The sequence below is a fragment of the Manis pentadactyla genome, chromosome 3 (assembly GCF_030020395.1).
Source record: "Manis pentadactyla isolate mManPen7 chromosome 3, mManPen7.hap1, whole genome shotgun sequence".
NCBI classification, from domain to species: Eukaryota; Metazoa; Chordata; class Mammalia; order Pholidota; family Manidae; genus Manis; species Manis pentadactyla.
The window spans coordinates 129,545,111-129,559,570 of NC_080021.1; the positions used below are offsets into that span (position 1 = coordinate 129,545,111).

The following is a 14,460-nucleotide window of genomic DNA, read 5'->3' on the forward strand; positions in this document are numbered from 1 at the left end:
TCAAGATACTCTGGGGAAAAAGGGAGAGGAATAGATGAGACAAAATGGGCAAAATGAATCGCGGCAGCTGATTCTGGTATTATGGAAGGGTTGACTATATTCTCCTACTTTTAAATTTGAACTTGTCCACAATAGGTCTCTGTAAAAGCTTATCTCGTTGGAAATTTTTCTCCTGGGTTTTGCCAGAAAGCCAGTGTTTTTTCCTCATTTCTACGTCTCCACCACCACAGCGCGTAGCTGGACCCGCTTACAGAGGCACACGTCACTGCTCATTCGAGCGCAATGACTGCGGGCTCAGCCAGTGCAGGCGACCCCGCCGGGGGCAGGGGATGCGCCGGGTCCCTCCCGGAGGAGCAGCCCAGGCTGGGCCCGCCGTGTGCACGGCCTCCAGACTAGAGACCTGACCCTCGCTCCTCGCGGAACTTGTGATCCAAATTCCGAGGTTAGCGCCCTGCCAGCGGCGGCCTTTCCCCGCACCGGGGGATTCGCACCTGCGCGGCGGCACAGGTCCTCCGCCCACACAGGGAGACCGCTTCTGGAGACTTCCGCGTGGCCTGCGCTCCCGCGCCCGGGCCTTTTCAGTCGCGACCCGAAGCCCTCGAGCCGGCATCGAGCGGCTGCGGAGTTCACACTCGGCCCGCAGTGCCTCCAACCACTGCCAACCGGCTTCTCACTGCGCACCACGGAACTCGCTTCCCGACCGGTAACTGCCTTGCGCAGAGGTGGCCTCTCCGCAGGTAGCCCCGCCCCAGCCTCGCCAAATCCCGTGATACTTCACCTCTTCCACCGCCCCAACGGCTCTGCCCACCTGGAACCTTCTAAACCTTTGCGCACGCGTTCTGTGGCCCTTAACGTCCGGCTCCTCCCTCCTTTGACCAGGCCCCTTCCCTTCAGGGAGTTCCCCGTCTCCAACGCCTTGTCAATCATCCACTTCTTCCTTGGGGGTAACTTCGCAATAGGCCTCTGATTGGTTAATCTTGGAGCCAAGGCCTTGGAGGAACGGCGACAATAGGGTAAAACTGGCCTCGCCTACCCACGGTTTCTGCAAAAGTTGGTTGGTGGGCGCTTCTGTCCAATCAGTGGCTGGCTGTCGGATTCAAACCTGGATCGTTCGACCCGAGGTCGGTTGGCTACAGACGAGCTGTTGCCTTGGCCCGAAGTGCACGAGTCTTCCGCCGTTCCAGCCCCGCGCCGCCAGCCGCCCGCTGTCCGCCTTCTCCAGGATGGCCCACAAGCAGATCTACTACTCCGACAAGTACTTCGACGAGCACTACGAGTACCGGTGAGCGGGCTCCCTCAGCCGCGGCCGGGCGGGAGCCGGGGCCGGGCTGGGTGGCGGCTCCCGGCGCGGGTGCGGCAGAGGGGCGGCCGGGGGCCCGCGAACTCCCACCCAGTAGGCCTTGGGGCAGGGGCTGGCGGGGTGGTGGTCTGCTACCAGCGCGGGAGACGCCGCTTCTTGGTCTCGATGTCTGGGGTGCCTTGAGGGCACCCCCACAGTTGGCTGGCCTGAGGTGTGGGAGTGTTGGTTGGGCGCGCCAGCCCGAGCCGTGACGACAGGACCTGAGTCGGGGGGCTTCTTTCTAGGACGGGCGCGGGAACTCGAGGGAACTTTAGGCCTTTTTTCCTGCTAATATACATTGGCAAATGAGCTTGGGTTTTGAGGAATTGGGGCTTCAGAGTCCTGTAAAGTGCTAGATCGCAGTTGCTAAAATTAACATGTAAAGTTAGCACCAGGCTTGTGGGCGGGGAGAACATTACGTCCTCAAGCCTCGTTGGGTGCGGGCGACCTCCCTGGGGCGTCCGGAGGAAGGGTCTCAGCATGGGCGGGACTGGTAGCGACCTTTAGGTAGGGTGTCCAAAACTCTTTGAGGAAGAAAGGACGTAACTCTGTGGACTTGCTTTTTTTTGCTTTCTTCCAAGTCCTGTAGTATCTTGGAAATCGAAGGTCTCGCGAGAAAAACAGGATTTCTCCGTTCTGGTTTACAGATGAAAAATACCTGTATTGTTTCATATTCCTGGCTAGAAATATCTTTTTCCTGGCTATTGATGTTTGAAGTCGATCCGTTTGTTTTTATTTAGTAACTATATACACACGGTTCTTTTACTGTGTTATGTTGGCGTAATGTCCAATTATGTGATGTCGATCAAGAGCCCAGCTGGAGATATGCAATAACGACAGAATGTAATCTTTTAATATTTTTCTAAAATCTTGAAGTGAAACACATCTGGCGCCAAATAGATGAAGATACTTTACTGGACTTTTCCAGGCATTAGGTTTTTTTTGTTTTTTGTTTTTAGTTGCAATAACAATTATTGATAAGCACAAAATAAGCTGGACTGCTATCACAATTTTAGCCTATTTTACCAAGTGGTTTGTGGTAGTCATGTATAATAGAACATCTGTCACATCTGAAGTGATATATTACAATATGTAAATTGACTTTAAGAGAATTTTTTTTTACTTACGTTTAGGTTCCTTTGTAACCAGACTTCAAGACATAGTTCTGTTGAATAACATATGTAACAAATATTATAGGATTGTATGGAATTAAATTCATAGAAACTGTATAGTGTTTTAAAAATCCTATCCACGATTTGCTGTCTGCCCTCACTTGTGTTTTGTAGTGTTACCTTACTCCTTTTTTGTAATTGACAAGGCAATGGTACTGTAATAAACGTTGAATTTTGGAAATACTTTTACTCAGATGTAGTTTGAAAGCTATCTCCATGCAGTAAAATACAGGTAGAATTGCCATGTGAGTTTGAAGCTACTTTTTTCCCTTGTAATCAAACCTTGATGAAAGTGAGTCTGTTTTCATGGTACCTAGTACAAAAACTAATTAGCGTTACATTTCTCTTTGAGACTAACCAACAGTTAACATAGGAGACAGGGATGACAGTTTGTTTTCAGGGACTTAAAAATACATGTTAAAACGGACATTTCAAGAATAAATGAGGTAGTTGGTTAAGTATTGCTAAGACTCATCATGTTGTTCCCTGGAATTGGTGAAACTTTTTACCAACTTTGATAGTATAATTTGAATTTGACCTGGTGGCCTTACGGCAATCAAGCAACAAAATAGTTTTTTTAAAGCTCCATTTTGTTCTCTAAAGAATATTAAATTGTTACTTAACTAACCAACCACCGAATAGATTAAATTGATGACAGCTTAGTGCTTTTAATGGGTTATGGGTTCCGTTTTCCTGTGCACCAAAAAAGTGTGACCATATTGTACCTTTCTTGTCCTCCAGCCAACTGACTCATAGCTAGCTAACCTAGTACTGGTCAAAAAAAAAATGGGTTGGTGGTTATGGATAACTATAAAACACACTACTACCTGAAATGGTAGAAATCGGGCCTGGAATTGTGATTTTATAAAGGTCTTTTTATTGTAATTAAGAAGTGGGGAGTGCATATTTGTTTTTAAGACTTTCACGAAGTTACAGTTCTTGAATATTTCATGCCTTCCTAAAAAAAACCTAAATGCAGTTTTGTGTATATGTAACTTACTGGAAAACGAACTGTCTGTGTGAAGTTGGAGGTACATGCATATGTGCCATTAGTGTGTTTTCCTTTTAATTTTGGACAAAGTATAAAGCAACTTCTGGAGTACACAAGGACTTCTATCTACTACAGGTCTATAATGTTGAGTAATAGGGAGCCCAAATTAACAAATTGGCTAATTTTTTTCCTGTGTAAATGGCTACATGGGGCTGGGATAACAACTCTGCAATCAGGGACCGTGTTTAATTTCCAAAGGGTGCCTGTCCTCTTAGATGGCTTCTGGAGCTCCTTGATTGTGTCAATCTGCTTTATAACCAAAAGGAAGGGAAAAGGAGACAAGTTGGACATACTTGTTCCTTTTGAGGATACTTTATATAAGTTTAAATATTTTCCGCATATATCCTGTTGGCCAGGATTTAGTTACATGACCAAAGACCGCTTCAGGGGAGGCTGGGATGGTTTCACTAACCATGTGCCTGACTTAAGTTTTGTGAATTCTGTTCCTTCAGGAGATTTGAGATAACTAGTAAGCATTCTCTGATGAGGGAGAGAAAAGTTAATGCTAAATAAAATGCCTTCTGCTTTTTGGACTTTATATTCTTATCTCTCTAATTTGAACATATAGGCCATCCAAAATAATAAGTAAATGTAGAGAATAGTCCTTAAGATTGGTGCCAATGGTAAGTAACAATTGCTTTAAAGAATTTTGACTGTGTTGAGGGGAAAATTTTTAAGTGTACTAGAGATGCATATAATTGTAGGAAAGGCATATTTGCATAGAGCACTAATACTTGGCTATATCTCTTAAACAGGCACGTCATGTTACCCAGAGAACTTTCCAAACAAGTACCCAAAACCCATCTGATGTCTGAAGAGGAGTGGAGGAGACTTGGTGTACAACAGAGTCTAGGCTGGGTTCATTACATGATTCATGAGCCAGGTTAAGTTTTGCTATTTAATATTTAGGAAAACATTAACTGAATTAAAATAGTGGTGCTTGTGGTTGAAAATATTTTAGTAATATTGACATTCAATGATGACAAAGTAACAGTGATAAGTTTCACTATTTTTGAATGATTCCTTCTGAGTGTTCCAAAGCTATTTTTTAGTAAACTAAACATAAAAGTACTGCATTTAGTTTACTTGCAAAGATTATAACTTGAGTAAAAAAATAGTCTATTTTATATAAAATGTGTCATTTTTAATATATCCAGTTTTTCCATAAATGTATTTAAAATTCTGGTGTCTTTCTCTTTGGAAACTAGACTTATTTTAGGACAAATTAAATGTCTTTAAGTTTTGTGTGTATAGAAATGTAGGTAATTATAAGTGATGTGTCTTCCTTTAGTGTTCTACCAAAGGATAAATCGGATAAGTCTGTATCTACCCCATTAAGATGAAGTTTTCCAGATACTAAAGAGTAAACTAAAATTTTGTGGGTTTAAATTCTATTTTTGGATTATCAGTAAATATCTTAAGGATTTATAATGTTTTGAACAAAATTTGAAGGGATACTATAGAAGCCAAATTAGGTGGAAGCAAAACTCTCTTGCTTTCCACTCTTATCAAAGAGAAACTGCCCCCATCAAAAACCTAAGACTCCTCATAACTTTCTTGGGATTGAAACATGTGATTATATAAGGGCTCAAAGGGTCTTTCTACATATAACACAAAAGCAGCTGAGGAACTTAAATGTAGATGCCTGGGCCCCTACCTACTGTAACAATCTACAAGGCTCCTGGGATCTGCATTTTTATAAGCGTTTTTATAAGTGATTTTGAATGAAGTGTTAGGTTTCTTTTCCCCGTAGAGATAGCCTTTCTCTTTACTTTTCACCAGAATTGAAATTCTGAAAGTAGAAACTATTCTTCCCAGAGTAGCTTCTTACCAGCACTTTTCTCCAGGGTGGGTACAACTAAAACACCGGGGGAACTGTCAGGTTGTTTTCTTTCGCTTAGTATTGACAGTGACTTTGATGTAAAATTCATTTCAGTAGTTCACCAAGTAATATTAATTGACCACAGATTTATTTTACTTTATTTTGGTTCAAATGAGAGTTCTTTGAATTTTGGCCGAATGAAAATTAAACATACACTAAAATGGTATAAAACATTTTCTTTCTGCAGAACCACATATTCTTCTCTTCAGACGACCTCTTCCAAAAGATCAACAAAAATGAAGTATACCTGGGGGTCATCAATTAAATCTTGTTCAAATTTAATGTATATGTGTATATAAGGTAGTATTCAGTGAATACTTGAAAAATGTACAAATTGTTCATCCATACCTGTGCATGAGCTGTATTCTTCACAGCAACAGAGCTCAGTTAAATGTGCAACTGCAAGTAGGTTCCTGTAAGGTGTTAAGATAAAATTTCTTGTAGTGGGTTTTTCTCTTAATGTAAGTGCCTGTTTGACTTTACCTGTTATTTTGTTAAATAAAGTTTGTATGTTGCATTATTACTGAAGTTACTGGGGTTCTTTTCTTATGGTTACTTTGTGACTATTGACATGCTGGACGATTTCCTCTCTAGAATTTTAGTCCTGAGGAAATAAATTTCAAAAAAGTAAGATGTAAAATGGGTTTCAAATAGCTTGGTGTGATAAGGGTGCCATTTAATTCACTTAGGAAGAACCACGGATAATTTTAACAGAACCAAAGTGGATCTTATAGCTCTATTGTTTGTCTAGGTCCTAGAGAATTGTCTACTTAGGTATAAGAACAACGATGTGCAGTGGCCTTGGGACAAAACACTTGACCCTATTTCTCTTTTTCTCCATTTTCCAAGTGGGGATGTTTTCTGTAAATATCACAGCATCTTTTAAAAATCAAAAGCACTGTGAAACTCCCTTCATGCCATATATATTCTATGTTTGTTAAATTGCCTTTTTAGCTGCTATGGAAACAGAGTTAATGCCAACACAGACTATTTGCTATGCTGGAAAAACCTTTTAAATGAGCTGTTAGTAAATATCAAGACCCCTGTCTGGTGGTCCTCTGTATGGCCTCTTTAGAAATGGAAGCTTTTACACATAATGAGCACAATACTGAAGATGGTGGTGAGCAGCCTAGAACTTTCTGCTCCCACTTAGAGGCTTAAGCAAACAGATGGCAGAACTGCTAAGTAAACTTAGTTGCATTTAGAGGAAACCAAGGAATATTGAGAGCAGGGGTGGCATTCAACCTCCAGCATGGATTACTGCCAGACCCTCAGCCTTTACCCACTCTGGAGGTTTGGGTGTCCTGGAGTGTCTACCCAACCTGTGGGACCCAAACAAGGCAATGATGCTGGGGTTCTTATTCACGGAGCCAAAGAATGAACTTTGCAAACACTCAAAGTAGGAGAGCCAGGGTAGAGGCTTGTATTTGGAAAGTGAGAGGACAGAACTGGCTCTTGCCAGGAGGGCTCAAGAGAGTCCATGGTTGGCTCGTCTAGGGGTTTTATGTGCAGTTGAGTGTTTTCAAGAATGGGGGTAAAGACTTGAGTGAGTGGTCCCAGAATACTCATTTTTGATGAGTAACAAGAAATTACATTCTCTGATTATTTCTCAGGATAGGAGTTTCCCTCTGGGAGCATGTCAATTAAGATCGCCTGCTCTGCCCCCAAGGTGGGCTGGGTTGTTGCCTGTTTGCTAAAGTGTGTTAAGAATCTTAACTTTTTGGGATGTTTATAGCTGGGCTTGCTTTCCTAGGTTGCAGATTACTTGGTTAGGATCAGAGAAGTAAATACAGCACTTAAGTACACTTAAAAATAAGCTGGGCCTTTTAGCAGGCTAAGGTGAATTTTACAGTGTCACGATCTAATTGATAGAGTGAGGTCATGGGTTATTCTGCGACACTTCTCTTTATCTGCAGAACACTCAAACATTCCAGGCCAAGTTGCTCCTGGCCTTTTAAGCTTTTAACTGATCTCACTGAAGATGTCTATATTCCTAGTCTGGTATCTTTACCCTAGAGAATTAGTTTGACTCTGAAAGCATAATGCTTAACACTGAGTTTCAGTAGGGACTTCTTTGTACATTATTACATCGTTCTGACTGCAATTATCTTGCTCTGCTTTTCCTCCGGAGACCTCACCCTACTCTGCCTAAACCCACGGTCCTGTCTCAGCACCTTAGAGAGGAACTGGAGCTGCCTGCGCTTCCTGCGCAGAACACCTGTAAGTCATTACACTCCAGTCTCTGAGCAGGGGGCAGTAAACCTAGTTGGCCTCCGGCAACCTTCAGTCCGCTGCGCTGTCCCAGCGCAAGCCGTATGCGGCGCCTTCCCCGGGTTGTTTCCACCGAGAGACTACCGCTTTTACATCCACCTTTCCCTGCATGTCTCCTAAAGACCGAGCTGCTAAAGGAGGACGAACATTGTGGACTTGCTTCCGGAAGTTCAGGACCACGTCCTGCTGGCGTTCTCGGCCTAGGCCCGGCCACGGGACTCCGACCCACACAGCCACGCGCGCGGACCTACAGCTGTTGCCAGCGCCGTGCACACTTCCGGTCGGAAATGGAGCTGGCTGGGGCGCGTTTCTGTGACGCACTTCCTGGCGTCCGCTCCGAAGGCGGAAAAGCGAGCCTCAAAGGGCCGCGCATAGCTGTTGCGCTGGCCGACGGTCGGCTGCAGGCCTCCCGGCCCGGCATTCTCCGAGCTGTCCACCATGGCGTCAGAGGGGCCGCGGGAGTCCCCGGGCGAGGTGAGGGCGGCGTGGTGGTGCCCAGCTCTGGTCGCGCGTGGCCCGCGCTGCGGCAGCCGAAGGCGGGAAGGGGTGGTCAAGGGTCGCGTTCCGATGCTGCGGGCGAGCGGCGCCGGCAGGAAGGGGGGCGGCTTGTGCGAAGTGGCTGGTGAGCGCGCTTCGCAGAGCGGTGTTCTCGCCGGGCGTGCGCGGCGGCCACTGGGCGGCGGTCTGACGCTCGCGTGGAGCGGCGTTCAGACGAGCTCTGAGCCGAGGATGTGAGGTGGTCAGTGAGAGTGAATCTCGTAGTACAGATCTAAAACCCAAAACAAAAACCACGTTTTTATATTCTCAACCCAAGGGCTTATAGCGATAGAACTTGTTTTTACTTTTCGACAAAACTGGTTCATTGGGTGAAAAGCAAATGTTCTGTGTGACTTTTTGGAGACATTTCATAGATAACAAACGTCCGTACGGTGTTTTGAGTGCTGCGGTTATGCCCTCCGCTGGTGTTATTTGACTACCAACAGTTGTACGGTTCTCGGTTATGCCTGAATACAACTGGGGTGGAACACCGTGTTCCAGGTTAAAGCTCAGAAAGCGTGGTCAGTTTTGGTTCTTTTTGAGTTAAAATTTGCTTCCACTTTAATTGGTTGTCCTTGTTTTTCGCTTTTAGCACTTGGGAGACCGCTTTTTCTACCACAAAAGCACTGCGGGCGGGATAAGTTGTTAGCCAACAAATTCTTGTCTTTACATGACAGAAGTATTTGAACAGTGTAGCGCTGGAGTTAGCATTTCTGGCTGCTAGAACAGAGCCACTCTCTTTGGGTTTGTTTATTTACATTAGGTTGATCTCTGAATGTATGTGGTCAAAACCCCTTTTTTTCCCTTAGGGCATCAAGTTGTCAGCAGATGTCAAACCGTTTGTCCCCAAATTTGCTGGGCTCAGTGTGGCATGGTCAGAGTCTTCAGAAGCACGCGTGTTGCCTAGCTGTGCAGGCCGGTACTATCCGTGTGTTCAGGAACTACCAGTGGCTGAGTATGTATCTTTCTAAATGTCTTGCCTTACCTGGGGCTTTATATCTTGGCTTTAATGGCGATTAAATTTTGAAATATGCTGCAGCTAACACGTGAAAGTTCTCAGAGCAATCAGAGAATATCTTAGCCAAAGAGAGTACGAGCTAGCCGCCCAACTTAACCGAGCTGTGTACCAAAAACTGAAGTGTCGGCTCTCCTTTTCTTCATACTGGTGCGATTACTTTGGTCAAAGAAAGCTTGGAGATTGCATTGCATTAGTTAGTGAGAAATGCAGTTTCAGGGTTCATTTGTGTATAAGGTTTAAACTGTATCATCTATCTAATAAAGTGGCGGGTAGGCAAAATGAGGGTGGAAGGGAAACCGGACTAAGAAAATCCCCAAAAGATAAACATGCTCTTCCGTTTTAGGATTTTTTATTTAAAATGTTGGTTGGGCATGGAGTTGGGGCTAGCAGCTGTGGCTGCTGCTTTCTGCTGATAATTCTTTGAAAATTGCTAAGTTTTGCTTTCAACCATTTTTTTTCTTTATATATGTCCTATGGAGATTGATTATACAGCCTTCAGTTATAAATTCTTCTAAACTTGATTTGAAAGGAGTTTTGTCCTTAAAATGTTCCTCTTCCTTCTCAAGATTCATTCTCTAGGTATTTACAAATGGTTTCCTTTATTAGCTGAATTTAGAAAATTACGTGTGGAACCTTTCACATAACTGTGTAGACTACCCATAGATTTCTTTTGAAGGTATGCACTACCGTAATGCTTCTGTAAGAATCTTTGTCTTTATGCTCCTTTGATAGGGTCAGATGACTTTTTTTTTTTTTTCTGCCTGTGTGGTGTGATTGAAAATAGTTTATACTTCATGTAAATTCCAGAACTGTAGTCGCAAGAATGGAAATTGGAATGAATAAAATGATCATTGAGTCTTCTGGTGTACTTAGGAGATCTTGAAAATTGTATTTTTTTGACAAAAATTGAAGTCTTTCCTGTATGTGCTGAAGGCCTTTGGTAGGAATACTGTTGTTTTCCACTGTAGTTCATTCTTTGTAGAACGAAGATTGGCATGGGTCTCATTTGAGTTGTTACCTACCTTGGGTGCCACACATAATAAAATACAAAATTTATCTCACTCGATGACAAGGACTCTAAGACACCTGCTCTGTAGGATTCCAGTTACCTGAAATAAAGGTGGAAGCATTCTAGTAGCTAAGGAACAGTCTGGCAGTAACATGAATAGAGACAAATTAGAGGCTTAACGGGTGTGCACTGCTAAATTTTAAAATCACGTTTCTTACCTTTACCCTTTTTGCATGTGATTTCTTAAAAAATTGTTTATAACCAAGGAAAAAGTTGGCTGACAGAATTCCTGCTTGGCAAGAAAACAATTAAGGACAGAGGGGGCTGGGTTAGAAAGGGCAAGAGCCTTTAAAGTGGGGCTGAAATGGGGGGACTTTACACCTGGTCAGTTCTAACATAGGATGAAAAGTGCAAAGCTATAGTCAAATGTCATGTAAATGGAGAGCTCTTGCTGCTCTGACAATAAAGAGGAGCATTTTCCATAACTAACATACTTCCTTTTCCCTTGGTCCACTATCGCACCCCAATTCTCCGTGTTCCCCCCTCCCTCCAAGGAGTAGAGTGACCTTTAATGGAAGGTCCACCTGCATTACTTCCCACAGTGCATTCCAAGGGACTTTATTTTCTCATTTGCAGTTAATTGTTGAAAGGCTACTATGTGAAAAGTATTAGATGTTGGGGGAAGATTCTCATGGGCTGTGCTCTTTTTCTCCTTCTTATGCAGACTTCAGCTGAGGGAGAGGGCAGAAGATGTACTGACCTCCAAATCCACGTTACAGACCAGGCTATGCAGTATCAAAGAAGTGTTCTCTACAGGCACACCTCGTTTATTGCTCTTTACTTTATTGTGCTTTGTAGATACTGTGTTTTTTACAAAGTGAAGGTTTGTGGCAACCCTGCACTGAGCAAGTCTATAGGCACCATTTCCAGCAGCATTTGTTCACTTCATGTCTCTGTGTCACATGTTGGTAAATCTTAGAGTATTTTAAACTTTTTAATTATTATCATATGTTGGTGTAGGATCAGTGATTATAACTTCCCAAAAGCTCAGATGATGGTTTGTATTTTTTAGCAAAAAAGTTTTTTAATTAGGGAATGTACATTGTTCTTTTAAACATAATGCTGTTGTACTTTTAATGGACATATCAGTATTGTGTAAACCTCATAACTTTAATATGCACTGGGAAACCAAACAGTTCAAATTCATTTGACTTGCTTTATTGTGTTGTTCTGGACTGAACCTGCAACATCTCCAACATACGCCTGTGTATAGAATTGGCCATGTTTGGAAGGTACTGAGTATTTACTGGTGCAATGAACAGGTAGTCGCTAGGCAATCACATGAATTCTCTTTTCCCGTTGATGTCCTCAGGTGATGACTTTGTTGATTGTCATAATATATGCTTTGTGACATTAGGATGTGTGTGTTTTGCTTGGGTATTGATGTGCATTTTTTTTCTGTCATGCTTGCCACTATTCATGAAATTGGTGGGGAGGGGTAATGTACTTCACACATGAGAGACTGAGGCTGGAAGCACTGGTTATTCAGGTAGGAAGGGCAGAACCAGTTGTTAGCATTCAGCTCTTCTGACTTTAGTTCAGTCTTAGTTTCTGAAGCTGCTGTTGCTGTGCAAGAGTTCACTGAGTATTTTCAACACCTTTCAGTGTTCTGTGAAATGTTACAGCACATCAGTAGGTGCTTTTCAGTTAAAACCTCTCAGCCCTGAGTAGCAGTCCTCATATGGCTCAGGTGTGTTTGGTAGGCCTGACGGGAGGGACCAGGTGTGAGATATATTTCAGAGTCATAGAGGAGGAAGGTTCAGGTGCTAGGCGATGTTAGTCATTTGAAACCCACATGGTACTGCTGAAAAGATGAGGTTTGCTGGGTAGGAAATAGGGAACTTTTGGTTGTGTTTTGAGTGGTGTCACGATAATCATTCCTGGATTCTGGTTCGACTTTAAGGGAGAGAGGCCTAATGGCTTTGACAAGGTTCTAGGCCCCAGAAATAGAGAAAGTACACAGATACCTGCTGCAAGAAAAGAGGCTCCATGGCTGTCTGTGGGTTTTGGTGGCAAAGATTATCATTTCCAGTTGAGAACATGCAAAGGATTGTAGGCTCATTCATAACACAAGTGGGAAGTGGGGCTTAGGGGACTAGATGTTCAGTTTTGGACTTACATGCCAGGGGAAAAGGTGAACTATTAAGTGGAAATGACCTATGAGTTGGAGATAGAAGCCTAGAGGCAGCAGAAGTGCTGGGTTGCACCCCCACTTCCCACTGTGTTCTGAGCAGGATGGTGAGAGAGTCAGACTCAGAAAGACTCAGAAAGTTGAGATAGGCAGAGTGCAGAGGAAGCTGGGCCGCAGAAGAAAGCTGCTGGGAGGTGGGCAAGAGCAAAGAGAGGTCAGGGCTACAAGTCCAGGCCCGTGGAGCCTGTCAGGGGATGTGACAGAGGCCAGACCCAGCGGACATCATGCTGAGGAGGCGGCTGAGCTTGTGGGGAGGAAGTCCTGGGAAAGTCGGGCCAGGGTGGGGCTAGCGCAGGGAGTGGGGCAGGAGTTGATGGGTGCTGCAGGAGCTCCCAGGGAGGTTAGCTGTATGAGAAGAGATGGTAACACAGGTAACAGAGGGCACAAGGTTGCGGTAGGGGGCGGGTGTTGCTGTAGGTAAGGGTCATCTGGGCAGTTCCTGGCAACTGGAATTTGACAGACAAGTCATTTGAAACCCTGACAGATGCCATGGATTGTCTCAGATTTTGTATTGTGTGTAGTTTTCTTTGTGGGATTGTATGTGCCTTGGCTAGAAAGGAAATACACCAACTTTCCAGAGGAAGAAGGACCTTGTCCAAAGAGGGAAACAAGATTGTGATAGAGCTGGGACCCACACCAAGGTCTGCAGACTCACTCATGACAATTTCCTGGATGACAGCAGCCTTCAAGACCACCACTTTGGGGGACCCTGTCCCCTTTTCTTTATCCGAACTGTCTTGGTCTGGTTAGTTCCTAAACGTGGGATGTCATCTTTTGTACTTTTTTTGCTATCAGCCCGTTTTCTTTGCCAATCTTCTCTTGTGAAGAACAGATTGTCCACCTTCATCTGCTCCCATTAGATTTTCTGAGCATTATAAAACGGCGATTCACACCTAGGGTTAGCATCTGGGGAGTGGGGTGGAGCTTTCAATGTACCTCTTCTCTAGTAGGAGCAGCACTGGGTGTCTTGCCAATGGGTTTCAGCCCCAGGCAAGTTCAGTATGGATTCAATGTGACCAAAGAAATGACAGTAGAACGTTCTTGAGGTGAAAGGGTTATACCCAAATTTATTTCCATGGTGGCAGGTCAGTCACTAAAATTCCATTCACTCAGAGCAAGTCTGCATGCAGCAAGCCGGTCTCTGCCTCTGGGCCTTTCTGCCCACACAGCTATCCTCTGGGCCTCTGTCCTCAGCGCTGCCACCACTCCAGCCTCTGCTCTGCTCTCCTGCAGTTGTGCCACCATGGCACGCAGAACACTGGGCAAGGCTCTATATAGAGTCAATAATGACATATTGTCCACATGTGTGTGGTGAGCTAGCCAACGAGGGCCAGGTGGAATCCTGGCCATAGGAACTTTCATTTTATCCACACTGGGCCAGGTGTTCTGTAGGGCAGTAAATGGGGTTGTTCAGCTTTTCATTCGGAGTATTTCATTGCTAGAATTAGTTACCTGTAAGTAAAGGATCTTATAAGATCTAAGCTTACTGTCAGTGTCATGAACTAATAATGAAACCAGGTAGTCTGTAATTGGGTTCTGCATGGAAGTGAAAGCAGGGAACATTCCCGTGTGTTAGAGGTAGATAGTGACTCCCTTTCTCCTTCAGTGCAGGCTCTTAACTTGGAGCCAAATAGAAAAATGACCTCTAGTACATGGTGCCTATACCTGTATCTTCTGACAGTTAGGAATTAGGAGACCACACAGGATGTCTCATTAGCCTTGGAAATTTCCTCCTTTTCAATAGAACAGTTCACTCGAGGATTTCATTAATTTGCTACAAGAAAATTTTCAGCTCTGGAAATTTACAGAAACATCTGGTGCTTATTTTTGAGAATGAAACAGTGGTGATCTGTATTTTAACTTAGCTGCTTAGCATTTCATCATTGTATCAGCTTTCACTACAACAGTGGTAGAAAACTCTGTCCCCAGT

General features: G+C 44.0%; 2 protein-coding genes across 13 annotated transcripts in view; both read left to right on the top strand.

Moving 5' to 3' along the window:
- The first annotated feature begins 1,088 nt into the window (after window positions 1-1,088).
- CKS2 (CDC28 protein kinase regulatory subunit 2) lies at window positions 1,089-5,964 on the top strand. The gene is made up of 3 exons (XM_036933100.2): window positions 1,089-1,282; window positions 4,318-4,445; window positions 5,632-5,964. The coding sequence occupies exons 1-3, from the start codon at window positions 1,224-1,226 to the stop codon at window positions 5,682-5,684; spliced, it is 240 nt and encodes a 79-aa protein (XP_036788995.1). The 5' UTR covers window positions 1,089-1,223; the 3' UTR covers window positions 5,685-5,964.
- A 2,069-nt stretch (window positions 5,965-8,033) lies between these two features.
- The window catches only part of SECISBP2 (SECIS binding protein 2), a 66,108-nt gene continuing 59,681 nt past the window's right edge, over window positions 8,034-14,460 (top strand). For all 12 annotated transcript variants that reach the window (XR_008996424.1, XM_036933090.2, XM_036933091.2 and 9 more), the window contains exons 1-2: window positions 8,034-8,189; window positions 9,062-9,207. Coding sequence is in view for 11 of the 12 variants with exons in the window: in XM_036933090.2 (XP_036788985.2) it covers window positions 8,154-8,189; window positions 9,062-9,207 (182 nt within the window). In the remaining variant the exon portion in view is untranslated. The remainder of the gene's footprint in view (window positions 8,190-9,061; window positions 9,208-14,460) is intronic.

What these genes read in the sequence shown, in the direction of transcription:
- CKS2 (XM_036933100.2), top strand. Translation starts at nt 1,224, where the DNA reads ATGGCCCACAAGCAGATCTACTACTCCGACAAGTACTTCGACGAGCAC. An exon ending in GACGAGCACTACGAGTACCG is followed by an intron (nt 1,283 to 4,317) that starts GTGAGCGGGCTC and finishes TCTCTTAAACAG; the next exon opens with GCACGTCATGTTACCCAGAG. An exon ending in TTACATGATTCATGAGCCAG is followed by an intron (nt 4,446 to 5,631) that starts GTTAAGTTTTGC and finishes TTCTTTCTGCAG; the next exon opens with AACCACATATTCTTCTCTTC.